We start from the raw sequence: 19,771 nt of genomic DNA on the forward strand, positions 1-19,771 counted from the left end.
GTCCAGCCTAACTTCCCAGACCCCTTGTGGATTGCACTGTGGGTGCAAACAGACAGCTAGCTGTTTGAATCTATGCCCCAGGTTACAGCCTTCCTGAAATCAGGAGGGAACACTCTTGACGGCCCCTGTGGGTGGGGAAAAAAGTCTTCCTATCGACAAGATTCAAATTGCAACTCCTGGGGCGTTCCTGTTTGGGTTTGGTCCTGGCGGTGACGGTGTTTATTTTGCCCCAGAGTTGTGTTCTGTGGGATTGTGCAAAGCCTGGGAACAGTGAGGGCATTAGGACCAGGAGCGAGGCTCACGCTTGGCTCCCGATGTGTCTGGCAGAGGGCTCTCAGCTGAGCTCGGAGCTATGTGTGAAAGGAAATCAGGCACTGCCTGCGGCTTCACATCTGTTGATCTGACCTGACTTGAAGTGTCCAAAGGAGGACGACTGTCAGCTCTGCTGGACTGAGGACCCACCAGCTCCCCTCAAGACATCGCATAGCAACCTGACCATTCATGCAAGGGCAGGGGGTGGGGGGGAGACGAAACACCTGAGACCAAACACCTGAGCAGAATGGAATAATTTTTTCCCCCAAGGAGATAAAGAGGGTAAAAGGGGCAAAACGATTCCATTTGAAGACCCCGTGAATGGGCTTTCAGAAGGCAATTACAGAAATCCACTCAGAGAGGGAGGAACCAGTGTGGGACCTGGGTCCCGTGGCTTTCTGATTGTGAGGACAAGTCAGTCCTGCACATGCTGTTGGCAAATGTCAGATGGAAAAAAAGGAGCAGGTTAAGTGACCAGCGAAAAACTTCCAGGTGGAACTAGGAAGCCAGGTTCTCCTGCAAGCCTGAAGGAACCTGGAGCTGGAGAGGACGCGAACTTGAATATGACCTGTTGCACTGGGCAAGTTCCAGCAACATGCTCCTAAGGAAGCGATGCCGGCATGGACCGTGCAGACTGTCATTCCTGCTGCTCTTGCTGATGCTGGGGTGCGTGCTGCTGATGGTGGCCGTGCTGCTCCCTCCCCCGCACGCCCCACACCCTGCGGTCACAGCCCAGGCCACCCAGCGCAGCCCAGATGCTGGGTATCGCCTGGACTTCGGGGAATCCCAGGAATGGGTGCTGGAGGCCGAGGATGAGGGCCAAGAGTACAGCCCCCTGGAGGGCCTGCCCCCCTTTATCTCTCTGCGGGAGGATCAGCTCCTGGTGGCCGTGGCCTCACCCAGGGCCAGAAGGAACAAGACCCAGAGCAGGAGAGGTGGCAGCTACCGGCTCATCAAACAGCCAAGCAGAAGGCAGGATGAAGAGGCCCCAGAGAGGGACTGGGCGGCGGAGGAGGAAGATGGGGCAGCATCTGAAGACGAGCTGACCGCACGCAGCCTGGAGGAGGCGTTCAGTGCTCGCATCCCCCTGCAGAGGGCGCTGCCTGAGGTACGGCATCCACTGTAAGTAAGGCCCTGGCTTTCCCTTCCCCCAGCTCCGGAGGCCTGATCTGCAGACTCAAGGGACTCCAACGTTCTCCATTCTGCCTCCACTGTCCTTAGGGCAGTAATTCCCAAGATGTGGTCCCGGGACCGGGTGGCAGAAGCATCACCTGGGGACTTGTTAGTAATGGGCGGTCTCAGACCACATCGCAGATGAAGGGAGTGAGAAACTCTGGGTAGGTCCGGTGATTTCACCAGCCCTCCAGGGGTGAAAGGAAGAGCTCTTACTGCTCTTCCCCACTCCTGTGCTAGTCCTTCTGTCTCGGGATTATCGGGTCAAACAGCTTTATCCATTCAACACAGAGTGAGCGTGGGGCAGACGTTCTCCCACCCACTTTCCACCTCTAACACTCTGCCTCCGTGCATTTGGATATTATGGTTGTTGCTATTGTTTGCTTTCCTTTTGGGTCAAAATAACAATTGAACCTAACATTTCTGTGACTCCTGCCAGGTGCCTGATTTTAATTTAAGAGCTGTTCATATATTAGTCCTTACAACTCTGTCAATGAGTGAGAGGATTACCTTTAGGCTGATTTTATAGGTATGAAAACAAGGCACAGATAAGTCAAGTAACTTGCCCACAGTCACACAGCCAGCAGGTACCAAAGCAGAGACTGGAATCCAAGAAGCTCCAGTCTCCTTGGACTGCCACCCCATGTCACCCTCCTTTGTTTACTAGACTCGGGACACAGTCCCAGTCCTCAGGGGCTGTGCTGCGGCAGCCTAGCCTGGCAACCTAGCCTGACCGCACCCTAGGAGACAAGCTGGGAAGTGTGACAACATGCGGGCTGGACCCAGGGAGATGCTGAGCTTGCCTTGTGCATCCCCTGTCCTTCCCCACCATCACCATGGCCGGCTGCAGGGGAGGGCTCTGGTCCAGCAGCCAAGGCCAAGGTGGCTGGTTAGCTCTGGGAAGTTCCTTCCCTAGAAGCCACTGCACTTCCTAGAGCCCAAAGAGTTTCCCACCAAGCAAACACAAGTTCTGACCCTCGCTGGGTGGACAGGTCCACGTAGAGTTGCAGTCAAGAGTGAGGGGACGTGCTCCTCTGAGCCCAGGGGTGGGCGGTGGGTGGTGGGTGGTGGGGGTGGGGGGGTTTCTGGCAGCCTGACTGACCAGCATCACCCTGGGGGCATGCAAATACAGGTCCATGCATGAGACAGTGGCTCCTTACTTTGGCGTGTGGCTGCCTCACTCATCTTACCCATCCCAACCCTGCTGCTCCAGCTTCAGGTCTTGGCCTAAAAAGCTCTTTTCAGGAAACTTCCAGGACCAGCCAGGCCCACCCCGGTGCGATTTTATGCTCTCAGAAGTTTGAATTCATCACACTCACTACAACCAAAACTAAGTGGTCCCCGATGTTTGCTCAGTGCTTGGGTCCCTGCCTTGCAGACAGAGAGAAGTGAGGGCTGAATGAATGAATATATAGTTTTCAAATTCTTTGCATATGTTTTTGCTTTGGCATAGCGCAAGGAGTGTCTTCATCTTGCCAGTAAGAAACATTGCCTTAAACAACAAGGTCTCTGGCTACCCACAGGTTTGTGTGTGTGTGTGTGTGTGTGGACTTTATGGAAATGCGCTGTGCATACCCGTATCTGTGGGTGCCTTGTATATGTGTGTTTGTGCATGCGTGTGTTTCGTGTAGTAAGCACATTGCATGTCTGTTTTGTTGGACATATATACATATCCTGCGTGTGTCGTGCTGTGCTGTGCACAGGTATGAGTTGTGCGGTGTGGAGTCACACATGCACGTGTCCATGTTCTTATGTGTGTGCGTGTTGATAAACGAAGGGGCATATATGGTACATTTGTGATTATGTGTGTTTTGCACATAGTGAGACATGCATTATGCAGGTATGTGTTGTGACTGGGGTTTTGTGTGTGTGTTTGTAGCACACGCATGCATGGACACTGTGTGGTGACTGCGTTACGTGTGCAGATGTGCTTGTGTGGGTGTGCGGGTTGCATGTGTTGCCCACGTGTGGTATCAACCTGTTCTCTGAGTTGTACATGTGTATGTGCGTTATGTACTAGTCGTGTGGTGTGAAGTGCATGAGTATTGTGTGTGTGTGTGTGGTGCGAGTCTGGGTGAATTTTGCAGAGGGTGTGTTGTGCACCTGTAGGTGGCGAGTGTGTGGGTGTGGGGTGTACACTTGTCTGTTATGAGAGACTGCTTATTTTGCAAGTTTGCACGTGCATGTGTGCACTGAACGTGTTGCATACATGTTGTGAGTGTGTCCGGCAAGTTGCACGTGTGTGTGCAAGTGTGTTGCGCGTGCTGTGCTTGGAATGCGAAGAGCATGCGTGTGTTGTTCCATGTGTGGTATGAGTGCGGGTACGGTTTGTGTCACGTGTGCAATGTTCACTGTCGCGCGTGTGTGGGAGGCTCTTCAGTGGGCGCCTCTTCAAGCCAGCGTGACCCACTGGTCTCAGTTTGTCTGGGACTTTCCAGACTGGGAAACCCTGCAGTCCAAGGCAAACCCCCTCCCCCGGTTTGTCTTGGTTCTCCCAGGCCCGCCATCAGCTCCGTGTGGAGGTGTGTGGCGCCCTCTGCTGGCCCAGCTCCCCCTCTGCAGTCTGTGCGGCCGGGGGCCTTGGCCCCCAGCCTCTCTCCTCTCCCCTCTGCCCCTCAGGTGCTGCTGTCTCCTCCTCCTCTCAGGACCCACAAGGGATTCTCTGCAAAGTGAGGCAACCAGGGGGACGGGACCCTCCACCTCTCCCCAGTACAAAACCAGGCCCAAATCCAGCTCATAAAAAACCAGTCGTGTATGAAGGTCCTACCCCGTGTGAGTCCTGCACTGCTTTTCCACCAGGCCAAGGAGAACTCTGGAAATCCTGTGCCTCTAGCTTCGGCTGTAGTGTACTGAGCACCACCCATCCCTGGGCTGCCTGCAAGCCTGGCCTAACCCAGACAAGTCCTGCTGGCCCCGATTCATGCACCAAAATCTCCAAGCCAGTCCTGGCCTTTGTTCATTCCCCCCCAAAGCCACAGGCTTTATCTGAGGACCTCTAGGGTCACTGCTGAAGGTCACGTTGAAAAGCAGTATGCAAGGAAGTCAATAATAACACAAGACCAAAACAGGGGGGCAAAAATCAGTATAAAAGGTCAAAAGGCAGGCTCTGGAAAGAAAGGCCAAATTACAGTGAACATTTATCTGAGCACTTCCTGTGTGCTGGGGATGCTATTAAGTGGTTTTCATTTATTTAATCTTCATAACGAACCCAGAACTTAGTTACTTTATCATTTCCATTTTAGAGATATGAAAACCGAGGCACAGAAGGGTGAAGGGACGGAGGCCAGGTTATCTGACCAGGTGTGTCTGGCACCAAAGCCCTGTTCTTATCCACCACATCATACCCTCTGGGCAAGTCACTTGGGCTGGAAGCATTTCAAGTTTCTCCACCTGTAAATGAGGGAGAACTCACACGGGTCCACAGGGCGACAGGAAGGAGGGTGTCTGTCACAGCATCGTTGGTGGCACTGAGGACTGGGAAGCCACCTGAGCACGTGATCAGAGGGCGCTGGGGGAGCTGGGTGCATCCCAGAGGCACTCCGGGGGAGATAGAAGGCACAGACTCGGTGCACAATACTGATGGGGGGAGCACTTTGAGCACCACGCGGAACGAAGCAAATGAGATGCAGAAAAGAGGTCCGTAGCATGACATCACTGGGGGAATGTGAGCTCTGGGCACACTGACCAGTGCGTTCTTTAGAAGAACGGATGAAGCTCCAGGGACTGGCCGTGCTCTGGGGAGGGCAGGGACCTGGGGGCGGTGGGGGGGGGGGAACTAGAAGTGAATGAATACATGGATGAAGTGAAGAGCCCCACCGAAGACCAGGGCAGACTCAGTCCTTCAAAGCTGCTATCAAAGAGGGGGCCGGGGAGGAAGAGGCCTTGCCCATTCAGTCTTGTGTGGCAGAACAGCTTTCAAGGCTCCGCCAGGCCCAGCTCTCCTTGGATCATCCTGGCATCCGGCGTAGGGCAACCAATGGCCAGGATCAAAGAGGCTCCTGACTGAGAAAGGGCTTTGGGATCTCCTGGTCCAGGCAGTGGCCCCCAAAGCTGAGTGCATTTGGGATCACCTAGAGGTCTTGCTGAAATGCAAATTCCTGGCCTCCCCTCCTGCAGCGCCCCACTCAGTAGGTCAAGGTCGGGGCCCAACCTTGGTTGGAAACCTTTGGTTTCTACCCGTTTCCTGGGTGATGCTCAAACTGCTGATCTGCAGACGCTCTAGACCCAACAGGTTAGACGGAGCCGCGCTTCTCAAACTTTAAAGTGTATGTAACCTCGCCCCCCGGGCCTCTGGTTAGAATGCACAGTCTAGTGTAGTAGGCCAGGGGTTTGGCCCCAGATGCGACACTTCCATCAAGCTCCTAGCTGGGACTGGGGCTGCTGGTCTACAGAACATATTTTTGAGCAGCAAGGGGCTGTTGGGTCACCAAAGTATGTACTTGTCAGATTCCCCATACGGCTTGTTAAAAATATAGATTTTCAGACCTCTTTGCTGGAGACTCCACAGTTCTGAGTTGGAGTGCAGTGATCCGAATTTTTAAAAGCTGATGTTCGTTCAGGGAACAGCTGATTTGGACAGTGAATGGAGAGGGAGTAGAATTCTGGAAGCTTCTGTGGAGAAGGTGGTACTGGGATTGGAAAATAGAAAGGAGAAGCAGAGAACATAGTCCCTTTGATGACCCAGAGTTCTGTACTTAACTATAAATGTCAGCTCAGCCCTACCTGGCTGTGCGCTAACTACTTGTATCAATTTGGAACTTGCATTCCTAGTTTGGCCCATGTCTCCCTGGTTTATATCCCCACAACTGTGACTAACTCATACGCCTAAAGAACAGCGGACCTGGGGCTGAATTCCGGCTCCAGCTCTTCCTGTGGGACTGTGTGGTCACTCAACTTCTCCCTGCCACAGTTTCCTCTAAAATGTAGCTAAAATAACACCATCCTGTGGGCTGTGGGGTAAATGAGATTAAATGTGTGTTGATTCCCCCCTCGGTATTCAAGTCCAAACAAAAGGTGTCCTTATCATATTTTTTTTAAAGATTTTATTTATTTATTTGACACAGAGAGAGAGAGAGAGACAGCGAGAGAGGGAGCACAAGCAGGGGGAGTGGGCGAGGGAGAAGCAGGCTCCCCACTGAACAGGGAGCCTGATACGGGACTCAATCCCAGGACCCTGAGATCATGACCTGAGGCAAAGGCAGACACCCAACGACTGAGCCTCCCAGGCGCCCTCCTTATCCTATTGTTGAGTGTAGGACCTGAGAATGAATTGAGAGATGGAGTAAGAGCAGGCAGCTGTGGACAGCATGTCACTGTCCTATCTCTGATCGAAGAGTTATTTTCTACCCCATGGGCTACTAAATCATCACCAACTTGGTGGCATGGTGGAATTAGCTGGTAAGTGTTAAAAACTACTCATACTGGGGCCTGCTCTCAGGGATTCTGACTTAGTTGGTCTAGAGAGAGCCCTGGCCCTTCCCAGGTGACTCTGCTGCACAACCAGGGCCAAGGACCAGGGCTCCAAGGCCCCAGATCCACAGCCAGTGGGGAGACCCTGGCAGGGGTATCCTGTCCTTTGTTCCTTCCCTCCTGCCCAGAGGCTGCTTTGGCAGCAGCTTTGTTATCAAGGAGAGGGTGGTATTGCCGTCTACCTTCCTGCCAACCGTTCCCGGCCGGCAGCGAGATTCACGCCAGGATGTTGGCTCTGACACCCGGATGGCCAAAGAGAGAGAAGACAGTTGGCAGGCATCAGTAAGTCTGAGTGAGTGGGGTGGGCACGACCCCAGGGTGGGGGCTGCTAGGCGAGAGCAGAAGGAGCAGGCTGGGGCAGTCACCTTGGGCTGGAGCTCAGCTTACCCGCCTTCCCAACCTGGAAGGGAGGGAAGACAACCCAGTGTGGACAGTAGGAGTGCTGGTTCTGGGCCCTGGCCAATGGAGTCCAGAGGGCATACACATGTACCAAGCTTTCTGCCCTCAAGCCCAGGGCAGCCACAGCTGGGAGCGGTGCCTCCCCGCCCTGCCCCTCAATTTCCATTCTGGATCTGTCACCCTTTAGTGGGCTTATGCTATAGACAGGCTGAAGATAACTTTCTGCTATCAAATGTGTTCACGGGAGTCCATGCAGCAGTCTGGCTTTGTGCTTCGGGTTAGGCTGGGGGATTAGATCGGAGGTGGTTCCTCTCTCATCTTTTTTAATTCTTAGGAAAACTGCTATTTCCCCTGCAAGTGTGGTCCTCAGGCCTGCAGCATTGAAAATGCAGAATTTCAGGCCCCACTCCTACCAGATGAAAATCTCTGTTGTTAATGAGATCCCTAGCGGATTGATATTCATGTCCGAGTTTCAGAAACTCTGGTGAGGCCAGCGGTTCACAGCCTTGCCTGCGCCTTAGAATCAACTGGAGAGTTTCACAGCTCATCGCGCCCAGGCCCCGCCCCAGACCAGCCTGTGAAATACAGCGTGCTGGGACTCTCCTAACTGAAGCTAGTGTGCAGCTGCCCTTTGCGGTGCGCGGGAGCAGAGACCCTGGTGTTGCTGCTGGTGGTGGGCTCACAGCTGTCTGCACAGGGTGTGAGGAGCTGGGACTGCCCAGGGAGGAGGGCCGGGTGTGCAGGAGGAGGACAGGAGGACAGGCAAGAGGCTCACAAGCCAGAGCCCCTCTGGGGCTGGGCCTTCCTGATGTCCTCCAGCAGCTGGTGTCCCCAGAGTGTGCTGGTTGTCTTCCTGGCTACTCGCCTGCTAATGTCTTGCCACTAACAACCACTGTCCTGTGCTCAGGCTCCTGTCCACAGGCCAGCAGCATCAGAACCACCTGAGGGGCAGCCTCAGGGATCCAAATCTGCGTTTATGGATGGTGATGGGGACAGGGAAGGGGACGACAGGTGGGCGTTGACATCTGAGAGGTCCTGAGCAACCTCTCGGCTTCTGCTGCCCGTCTTTGGCTTACTGCCTGTTCTATGACCTGCTACCAACTGCTGACCCTCTTTGTATGTTCGAATATCAAACTCCTTGAGATAGAGGGGCTGGAAAGTTCCCTTGGCCATGACTTGGGAAAGGCTATGCCTGTCAGGGGGACAATTGCCCCAGGATGCCTTATGGGCCCTGGTCAGTGGCCGTGCCCATCTTTAGTCCAGGTCCGGGGAGCAGAATCAGAGTAGAGTCAAGGCTACCTGGAGCCCCTCAGAAGGAGGCTGTGAGGCTTCTGAGGGCCGCATGAAGAGAAAGGGACTAGGTGCTTCTTGTGTGACTTTTCTCCAACTCGGGGGAATGATGGGGGGGGGGCAGCCTCAGGCTCAGCTCTAGGCTCCAGCCTGTCCCATACACCTCTCTCATTTGTAGGAAATCGTCCATCTCTCAACGGATCACTCCCAGGCTGCGTCCCAGCCCTTCTATCAATCCAGGCCTGGCCTGGAAATTGGTATTCCCAAGATAAACCCCACCAATTACAGACAAAACGGGCTGAGCACTGGGATTTTAGCAGAACGTAGGACACTGACTCAGTGGCCTTAACCCACCTGTTTCTATAGATCACCAGTCTACATACTCCTTGCCAATAAGAGCAGCGCCCACACCTTCATTCACTGAACAAATATTTATTCAGCGACTGTGAAAGGTGAGAAGGTGAGCAAGAGCCAGCCCTAAACCCAAGGCAGATGAGGACCCAGATTGTTGCATCGGTGGGCTCCAGGCAGCGATACGGAAACTCATCTGAGTGGGGGACCTCCGCCGATTTGGTGGAAGCTGGAGGTCAGTAACCCCCAAACAGAAAACCCAGCAGAATCCTTTCTACGCTGGCCAGGCACGGAAAGGGTGGGGGTGGTGCTGGTGGCCTAGCCAGGCCATCTGGCGCAAAGCTGTGACTCATCCTTCTCAGAGTCATCGTCCAAATGCATTTTCTGAGTTCACAGGGGATCCTGGAGCTGCACGCGGCGAGGGCGTGCATCTGTGTGTAAACACGGACCTTGGGCTCCTCTGATCTCAGAGCGTGAAGATATGAAGCTAACATTTATTTAGCAACCCTCTTGGGCCTGGAGGAGTCCTCTAATCCCGGCCGCACCCTTGGGCTATAGGAACGCTTCAGCCTCCCTGCGTTGGGTAATTAGGGGATGTAAATGGAACCAGGAGTCAAAGCCAAGTTGATTGATTCCGAAGCCCTTGCTTGGTCTTTCCTCCCCTGCTGCTGCCGCTCGGAAAGGCGGACAAACGAGGGCAGGGTGAGCCTGTGGAAATGTACTCACTGAGCAAGCAAAATATCCACCAGCTCTGTGGTTGAAGGACAAGGAAAGTAACTGCATTAGGAAAGAAGGAGAACAAGCATTTCTTCAGGGATCCTCTTCACAGCCACCTGCCCCATTTGGTGACCACTTTGCAATGCTCAAAACCAGTTTCTAGGCACCACCTCACCAATCCCCCCACCCCGCGAAGCCATGGCAGGGGTAGAGCAGGAAGAACGTGCACCCCCATTTGACAGAAAGAACCAGAAACATGCAGAGGGGGAGTGACTTGCCTGGAGCCCTTTTGCTTGCTTGTTTGCTTATCTACCTACTTTATTCCCTCAGACAATTTAAAAATACATCATAAAATAGAAAATTGCTATTCATATAATGTTAGTCAAGATAAGGGGAAATCAATTTGGAATACCTCCCCTTCAGCTCTTGTTTGCCCAAGCTCCTTTTCACCTGCAGGCCTTAGCAGAGGCTGTGACATCTGCCAGGAACCCTGTTCCCTACCCAAACCCCTTCCTTCAATGGTATCCTGGCCACCCTTCTGGTGCTGGCTTCCATACCACTGCCCAGCTTGCTGGCTCCCTGAGGGTCTCCTTGGAGCACTTGGTGTGGCTGTTAAGTAATTATTTGGTTATCAGCTTCACAGGATATAAACTCCATGACCTCAGAGACTGTCTTAGTTTGGGTTCCTCCAAAGCAGAGCCTGAGACAAGGATTCATTTTGCGCTCGATGCCAGGGAACCCTGGTAAGGGACTGGGAATGTGGAGCAGAAAATAGACCGATGAAAGGCGTGTTCTCAAGGCAGTTACCTCAGTGGGCAACTAGGGCTCAGCCTGCTGGGGAATTTGGGAGGGGCTGTGGAACAGCCTATCCATGTTTGACCTCCTTAGGGTCAGGGTACTAATACGTCAGCTCCTTTTAGCCACAGGCTGAGGGCAGCTCCCAGGAGAGGGCAGCTCTTCAGATCAGCATGGGGAGAGCATCTCTAGCAGGCAGAGAAAGCCCTCAGGCAGTTGGAAGGCATGGTGTGGTGTACTTTAAGGGTACAGCCGAAGGGGCTATGGGCGGGGCACCACAGATTCTGCCTTAAGGATCTTATCTGTTTAATTCATCTTTCAGTTCTCACAGACTTCAGGTTGTCGGGAAATAATCTGTTAAATGACTGGATGGAAAGAGGGAATGTCAGGATCAAAGAGAAAATTAGGACGAAGGTAGGCAATCCATAGAACCCTCTCAATGACTAAATATCCTGGTTCCTTACTCTGAGCTTCCTGGCAGCCAGACTGAAAAGGAAACACCATAGATATCATGATCCTTATTGCTCATGAGGAGACAACTTCCGAAAGGAATTCAGGCAGCCCTTCACACTATCCTGTAGAGTGGTTGTTTAGAGATCATTATATTTTACAAAGATAAGCATAAATACAATACACATGTGAAGTACATTTTTCCAAAGATAGCTATAAAAGGGCCACTGTGTGTGGAATGCCTATAATTACTCTTCCGTTCTCACAACAGGCCCAGGGTTAAATATTATTCAGTGTTCAGATGAGGAAACTAAGGCTTGTAAATATTGAGTATATTACCCAAAGGGTTAGGAAACAGGGTGAAGATTGAAATCTAAATTTGATTCTGAAGTCTAAGCTCTTTAACCTTTTCTTTTTTTTTTTTTTAAGATTTTTATTTATTTATTTGTCAGAGAGAGAGAGAGAGAGAGTGAGCACAGGCAGACAGAGTGGCAGGCAGAGACAGAAGCAGGCTCCCCGCCGAGCATGGAGCCCGATGCAGGACTCGATCCCAGGATGCTGGGATCATGACCTGAGCCGAAGGCAGATGCTTAACCAACTGAGCCACCCAGGCGTCCCTCTTTAACCTTTTCTTAAGACACACATGCACAAACGCAAGCACATACAAGTGTGCACACGCTCACACACACACACACACACACACACACTTGTGCTTTGTCCGGTGCTCGAATTCTATGGACTCAGGGTGCAAAAAGACCTGTCCTTTTGGAAGGCATGGCTGTGTTCTGCCCTCAGGTGACAGATTCAGTCCTTATAAAACTGCAGCCACGAGAATGCCATATGCAGGCCTCCCTGTCCCCATGCATCTCTCCTGAGTTGGAAAACAGCCAGCCCCTGAGCCACTGCCCAGTAATGTTTTTGGTTTCATTTGTACCCATTGAATTTACTGAGGCATGATTTCTTCTCACAGCCACTGGAGGCCCCAATCCTAGACACTTGGATTTTACTACTCTCCCAACCTCAAAGGAATTAGGACACGAAGGAAATTTTGAACCTGTTTGTGAGCAGGTCTAGAGCAATCCTGAGTGCAGAGTGGAAATTCTCGAAGTCAGGTGAGGTGGGGGAGCAAAGCCCACCAGGGCTTGAGGAGAGAGGAGGGCGAGAGCGGAGAGGGGCCCTAGGGGTGGAATCCCTCCTCAGAGCCTCAGAGCCCTGGGGCCTCTGTTATCCCCCCCCAAACCTTACAGGGCAGGTTGGGGTTCCACTTTGGACATGTTATGTGAGCAGCCCTGAAAGCAGCCTGGAAAAGTGCACATAAAATTCATGATTTCATTCTTCTTAGGGATTCTTCTAAGGACAGTCACCCATTTAGGGATTTCTTCTAAAGTCTGCAGGAATTTCTCTTAAAAACTAGTGTGAGATGTGAAAACTGGCAAAGTTTGAATAAAGCCTGTACTTGAGCTGATAGTACTTGAACTGCGTTAGAGTCCCGAGTCTGCTCGTAGGGGATGGTTATGCAATCTATCGTCCCTGCGCAAAGCTGCCTGAAGATAACACGGGAACTCTCTGGACTATTTTTGCAACTTCTTGCAAGTCTTAAACTATTTCAAAATAAAAGTTCTAAATTGTAAAAAAAAAAAAAAAATTCCTAGAAAGAGCATCACTTTCCCTAAAGATTCTAGGATATAGCTTCTCTGATGGTGACAATTCTCATACAGAACAAACCTCCCATTTTCTTTTGGCTAACAGGAAGCTCTAACTTAAAATTCATTCTGGAAACTCCAAGGCCCTTATGGCCTATCTGTTTATGTTCTTTCTCTAAATGTTGACTTTCTATTCTTTCTTTTTCAAGACTTATTTATTCATTTGAGAGAGAGGGGGCACTGGCATGGGGAGGGGCAAAGGGAGAGGGAGAGAATCTCAAGCAGACTCCTCGTTGAGCTCAGAACCACGCGCAGGGCTCGAACTCACCACCCTGAGATCATGACCTGAGCCAAAATCAAGAGTCAGCCTCTCAATTGACCGAGCTACCCAGGCACCTCTTGACTTTCTATTCTTACTTATATTCCCATCCTCCTGACTTTTCATCCTTACTTTTTTTTTTTTTTAAGATTTTATTGATTTGACACGACAGAGAGATAGTGAGAGAGAGAGAGCACAAGCAAGGGGAACGGTAGGCAGGCAGGCAGAAGGAGAGGAAGGCTTCCTTCTGAGCAAGGAGCCCCATGTGGGGCTCGATCCCAGGACCCTGGGATCATGACCTGAGCCGAAGGCAGAGGCTTAACTAACTGAGCCTCTCGGGTGCCCCCATCCTTACTTTTCTATTACTATTATTTTATTGTGCATAGTCCTTGGGAATGACTTCAAGTCCTTTATGGAAAGAAATAGTGCATTATAGTGCATTAATATATTAACTGATAAAATAATTGACGGCTGGTTTGTGAGATGTTCATATGCTTGGTTTTGGTTTTTGGTTTTTGTTTTTTTAAATCTAGGATTTCTGTTTTACTGTTACCTTAAAGCACTTACCTTGTATCCCTCCTCCACCCCCTAATGTAGGATTTTTGCCTGGAGTCACACAGGTGTCCTGCACAGTAAGAGACTCAGCCTTGGTTAGGACGGAACCCGGCAGTGCCTTTCCCTCCGGCTGGGCCAGCCTCAGTCCCGGGGTGGGCAGACAGTTCCGACCGTCACGATTGCCTTTAGGTATTGGAGTTTGAGGTCCTTGAGAGAACCCCTACTCAAATGCAAATAGGGAGGGACATTTAGAAGCTACCTTGGGAAAAAAGTGCCTTTTGCGAACAATTGTGAGCCACACCCTGCTGCCAGCATCCCGTTGTTGTAAGTCCTTCCACTGTGGTCTCACTCAGAACTCTCCCCCGATGCAATGCAAATACAGAGTTTCTTACTCATCTGCAAAGGAAAGAGGGAACAGGGCAGGATCCTCGCAAAGGTGGTAGCTCCCACTCCTACCTCTCCAGCCGCAGACCCCCAGAGGGGAAATGGCCCAGGAGCTCAAAGCTCTGCTACTTACCAGTACTGGGAGTTTTGATAAGGCTTGACCACTTTCCGAGGCTCAGTTTCCTTATCCACAAAATGGGGGTAAGAGCCCAAACCCAAGACTTATTTAAGGTGTAAACAAGCAGTAATATGTGTAGAGGACCTAGCACAGTACCTGGCATATCGCTGGCACTCACAAATGTTCCCTCCTTCCCTTCTTCAAGAACACTAACAATGCTGACCATTTATGATGTGCCCGGTGCTGCGCTAGATTATACAGATACAAAAATAAAGAAGACTGTGTTTCTGCCCTTAAACAAAGGACAAGGCGTGCTCACAGGACACTCACTATGAACCTCATCCTCTCTAGGCTCTATGAGGTTGGTGATGTCATTCATTCCCATTTTATAGGTTAGAACAGTCGTTTGCAGGGAAGAGTGCCAGTACGTCTCAACTGCTATGAGAGAGGCGTGGATTAGACATTGCTCCTGGGATTTGAGGATTGGGAGACAGCAGACAGCGTTACTGTGAGGATGTGATGGGTTCCCGTTCCATGGAAATTTCAAGCAAATCCAGAGAGCTATGGAGTTTGGGAGCAGGAGAGCTATCTGATTAAAGCAGCCCCAGCCAGGGCCGTGGGAGTGTGTTAGAGGAGGTCCAGTGCTCCTTTTGGTCTTCTCTTCCCATGGCTCCCTGCTCCTCTTCCTGCAGATGTCTGCAGCAGCACCCCGGAGACAGCCTGCCCACCGCCAGCGTCATCCTCTGTTTCCACGACGAGGCCTGGTCCACCCTCCTGAGGACTGTGCAGAGCATCCTTGACACGGTGCCCAGGGCCTTTCTGAAGGAGATCATCTTGGTGGACGACCTCAGTCAGCAAGGTGGCTATGGGCTCCTCCTGGCTCCTTGGGTGGGCTGAGACCTTGGGAGGGGCGGGAGGGAGTTCCACGCAAAGATTAGGGCTTAGAGCCTGTAGAGTCAAGGTTCCCAGAGGCATATCTCCAGGTGATGATTGGGTGCAGTAACTCATGAGTGAAAAGCCCCAGGGGCACCCAGTAAGGCAGTCGAGGGGAGAAGACAGAGAAGACAAAGCAGCCAAGCAAGACAAGGAGGTTCCAGCGAGGATCTCAGGAGGGGGCGCTCCAGCCTGGTTCCGGCGGGATCTCTCCCAGCCCCAGCCTCCCCACAGTCCAATATGCTTCTTCCCCAGAAACTCAGGAATCACAGCCAGGTGGCCATTCCTAAGGTCCCACTGCCTCCTAGACACTGCGTGAAGCACTTGACGTGTATAAGACCCCAAATCATTCTCGTTCAGCCTGATCCATTCATTTTCCAGCCGAGGAAACTGAGGCCTAGAGAAGAGAATTGACCAGGACTGAGTCATGCCAAGGGCAGCACAGTCAGGCCCAGAGCCCAGACTTACAGAATCTGCTCAAATGTTTCAACTGATGGGACACTCACTCTTAGGGACCAGTCCATTGAATGGCTGAGTCACTCAGAGAAGACGGAGCCAGAAGAAGGTTCTAGGTCAGTGGTTCTCAACCTTGAATGTACATCAGAATCGCCTGGCAGGCTTGTTAAAACACTGATTGCTAGGCTCTCCCCAGAGTTTCTGGATCTGGTACTGGACCCGTGAATTTGCATTTCTTTTTCTTTTTTAAGATTTTATTTATTTGTTTGATAGAGAGGGAGAGATCATAAGTAGGCAGAGAGGCAGCCAGAGTCGGGGGGTGGGGGGAAGCAGACTCCCTGTCAAGCAGAGAGCCCGATGTGGGGCTCAATCCCAAGACCCTGAGATCATGACCTGAGCCAAAGGCAGAGGCTTAACCGACTGAGCTGCCCAGGCGACCTAGAATTTGCATTTCTAACAAGGTCTCAGGTGATAGGCATGATGCTGGTCCGTGGATGACACTTTGAGAACCACTGCCCTTCTTCGGCTGGAGCCTCAGGCTTTGTTTCTGGCTCAAGCAAATGGCCTGTGGAGGTCCCCCCTGGCTCTGCAGAGAGAACAGACTGTTCCCAGGGAATATGAACACTTGCTGAGGTCCAAAAAACACCTTTCTGCGGGGAATGACAGAAGACAAGCTTGAGTAGCCACAGGCCTCTGTTAGGTCTTCTGTAGGTCCTCATGTGGGGAGTTTGCCCAGCTCGGGCATGGCAGTGAATTGGCCTAGCCAGAGGCTCTGGAAGTGCGTGAGGTTACTGGGGTACTTTCGGCTGCATATCAGGCTGATATCAACTGATATCAACCATATCACTGAGTGGTTCCTGGGCTGGGCTCAGCTGGCTGGTGGAAGTACCCACAGTCTCTGAACTCTCGGCTGTGCCAGAGTCCTCCCAAGAGCACATCTGTGCTTCCTCCCCCATCAGCTGATGAACTGTGTTATGTCAGTGTCCTTTGGCAGCCTTCCCTTCTTGTGTGTGTAGAAGCGGAGAAGCGGGGCCCCAGGGCAGTCGGATCCTCCAATGTCCTTGGCATCTTCTTCTTATTTTATTTTTTATTTTATTATTTTATTTTATTTTTTATTTTATTATTTTACTTTATTATTTTATTTTAATTTTATTATTTTAAATCATCTCACCTTTTTTTTTTCTTTTAAGATTTTATTTATTTATTTGAGCGAGAGAGACAATGAAAACAAGAGCAGGGAGGAGGGGTAGAGGGAGAGGGAGAAGCAGACTCCCTACTGAACAGGGATCCAGAAAAATAATTATAAAGTGATGAATTGGTATAATATTTTACCACCAAGAAATCCAACAGCCATTGACTGGAATCCTTATGTCCACTGCTCAGGACAGTTTCCTCTACAGAATGGTCTCCCTGAGGAGCTGCATGCTACTCAGAAGACAACTGTCCAGGGAGTCTGGTGGGGTCTTCAGATAAGGCTGCCTGAGCTTTCCCCAGCTCCCTGGAGACCCAGCTACCAAAGTAGCAAGACTCTGTGCTTTCCCATCAAGACTGCCTCTGGGCTGGAGAACCAGGGAGACTCTTGCTCTTTGACACAGTTCTGTTCAACACACATACACTGAATGCCTACCATGGGCCAGCCCTGTGCTAGGGATCAGAGCCCTGGAAATGCAGAAGGTATAATCCTTGCCCTGGAGATCTCAGTTCAGTGGACTAGGGGCGCCCCATTTCCAAGACTTCATGAAGGACACTACTTCTCGGTGAATGCATTATTTCCACTGTCTCCACTAGCTTGCTGCTCTTGATGTACGCATGTATGTGGGTGCACACACATAGCTTTTCTTATCTTAAACACGAAACCTAATAAGCCTCTCTCTTGCTTTATCTCCTCTAGAATCATGGTTCCTAAAAGAACGTCTAGATTCTTGGTCTCGGTTTCTCACGTCCCACTTTCTCTTCCACCCACTGCATTGTCCATCCACCCGTACCACTACAGTGAAGCCACTTTGGCCAGCACCCCTGATGATCTACCTGATGGACCTCTGTCTTTGACTTCCTTGACCACTGTCTTAGGTCAGATTTCTTAGAAGTGGAGCCTGAGATGGGATTCATGGGCTTGTGAATTTTAGGGGATGGACTCTAAGGGGAAGCCTGTGGGAGGGTAGGGGAAGCAGGAGACACAGAGGAAGGAGCTGAGCCAAGATGAGGTTTCAGATGAAGTCCAGCCATAGCCTGATCCCGTGGAGAGCTCTGCAGTGCCGACTGCATCTCAGAGTCTGTCTTGCCTCGAGGCAAGGGAGTGGGCTTTGGTAGCCTTGCGCTGGTTGGTCATTAACCCTCAGCACCTGGGGCCAGGGGCAGCATTCCGCAGGACTCACTGGCGCTCGCTGGAGAGGCAGTTTGCTGCCCAAAGGCGTGTCTCCAGAGAAGGGTGCGAACTAGTTAGCAGCAGACCTACGGTTGCTGACTCTGCAAACCAAACCAAACCTAAAAAGGGACCCCAGGCCATCTGAGTCAGGCACCAACAGTTATGCGCAACCTCCCTGTTACACTTAGAGAAGGTCAGCCATTTCTCCTCTGTCCTGGTTTTATGACACCATCTCTCCTGGCTTTTACTGGAGAGAGTACGGATCCACCGCAAACTAACGAAGCAACTTATACCTTAGCAACAACCACAGTGTCATGTATCTGAGTCTTGGGACCCTGGTGCTCACCACGGCTCCCGAGAGAGAGACCGGCTGACAATGATCCTAGAGACAAGTCATCACGCTCTCATTGGCTGCGGCATCTGTGACCCCACTGACCGCAACTGTGTTGATTCCAGGACAACTCAAGTCTTCTCTCAGCGAGTATGTGGCCAGGCTGGAGGGAGTGAAGTTGCTCAGAAGCAACAGGAGGCTGGGGGCCATCGGGGCCCGGATGCTGGGGGCCACCAGGGCCACCGGGGATGTGCTGGTCTTCATGGATTCCCACTGTGAGTGCCACCCGGGCTGGCTGGAGCCCCTCCTCAGCAGAATAGCTGGTGACAGGTAACTTCGCCCCCGGGTTCTGGGGGGGCGGAGGTGGGGCTGGGAGAAAGAGTCTACGGTCTCCGCCACTCACAGAACATCTAGCCAACATCGGACAAGTCCCCAAGGCTCCCCCATGCCCGAGCAACATGTTTCTTTGTCTTTTTCAGATGTTAGAGTTCGAAAGCATAGGAGGTACATTGGAAGGGAAGTCAGAGGTCCTCCAGCCCATCTGTCTTGTTTTCTAAAGACCAAAACAGGGGCCTGGAGAAACAGCTTCTGTTTCTGTCAAACACTCCTGGGTAGGGTAACATCGTACCACGGTGATCGCGCCCTTCGTCGAAAAGTGAGGAATTTTAATCAGGATTATCAGATAAACTGGGGAAAATCTTTGTATTTTGCTCATAGGTACTTATCCCTAAACAGAACATGTTAGACTCTGTGATTGCTAAACTTCCATCAAGAACCAACGTTGGTTTTCGGGATGAGGGGTCTCCAAGGTTCTAACCAAGGCCTCAGGAATGTGAAGTCATGACACACCCCTCAGCCCCACATTTAAAAAAGTTTTTCTTTGACCATTTCTCTGTTCTTTTTCTTTTTTTAATATTTTATTTATTTGACAGAGAGAAATCACAACTAGGCAGAGAGGCAGGCAGAGAGAGAGGAGGAAGCAGCTCCCTGCGGAGCAGAGAGCCTGATGCGGGGCTCGATCCCAGGACCCCGGGATCACGACCTGAGCCGAAGGCAGAGGCTTTAACCCACTGAGCCACCCAGGCGCCCCAACCATTTCTCTGTTCTTCCCCCATCATGCTGTCGTTCACTCCCCACTTCCCTGTTCTCCTCATACAGTTCCTAAATATGTCCCGTCAACAATGTTCCTCAATCTGAATATCTCAGTAAGGAAAGCAAAACCTGGTGGCTAGCCAACCGTGGGCCCCCCACCCAGGCATCCCCCTGGGGGTTTGTGGAGGCCTATCACACAGTAGGAGCTCAACAAACGATTGTTTCTGATGATGGCCAGCCAGATAGGGCTGATGCCAGGACCAAGCCTTATGACTTCTATTCTTGCACACCTCCCCATGGTGAAGGTTCACTCTCTCCTTTGAAGTTGGGGTTGACAACTTCTGAGAAAAGACCTGTCTGGCTGAGGAGGTAGAGAAATTAGCATATTCCCCTCCATGAGGGAGGTTTCGAGCAGTATGATGTCAGTTGTTAATAGTCCAACAATTCCTTTTTAATAAAGAACAATCAGAGTTTACGTGAAATCAGGAAGGATTAGTTCTGACCAGTACTGTGATACAGATTTTCACCGACTCCTGTCTATTATCTCAGAAGAAAAGGAGACATGTATAAACCCAGCACCAGGATGAGGACAAGCAAACACACAAACCCGACAAACGCT

The 19,771-nt window shown here is 51.3% G+C and overlaps 1 protein-coding gene across 4 annotated transcripts in view; it reads left to right on the plus strand.

Moving 5' to 3' along the window:
* The first annotated feature begins 309 nt into the window (after window positions 1–309).
* The window catches only part of GALNT15 (polypeptide N-acetylgalactosaminyltransferase 15), a 42,724-nt gene continuing 23,262 nt past the window's right edge, over window positions 310–19,771 (plus strand). For 2 of the 4 annotated variants that reach the window (XM_046001356.1, XM_046001358.1), the window contains exons 1-3: window positions 310–1,434; window positions 14,668–14,834; window positions 18,186–18,390. In XM_046001356.1, coding sequence (XP_045857312.1) covers window positions 908–1,434; window positions 14,668–14,834; window positions 18,186–18,390 — 899 coding nt within the window. In that variant the 5' untranslated portion in view covers window positions 310–907. Of the gene's footprint in view, window positions 1,435–7,177; window positions 7,237–14,667; window positions 14,835–18,185; window positions 18,391–19,771 lie in introns of those variants that run through there. The other 2 variants (XM_046001360.1, XM_046001359.1) reach the window with 2 other exon arrangements.

The sequence above is a fragment of the Meles meles genome, chromosome 4, assembly GCF_922984935.1.
Source record: "Meles meles chromosome 4, mMelMel3.1 paternal haplotype, whole genome shotgun sequence".
In the NCBI taxonomy this organism is placed as follows: domain Eukaryota; kingdom Metazoa; phylum Chordata; class Mammalia; order Carnivora; family Mustelidae; genus Meles; species Meles meles.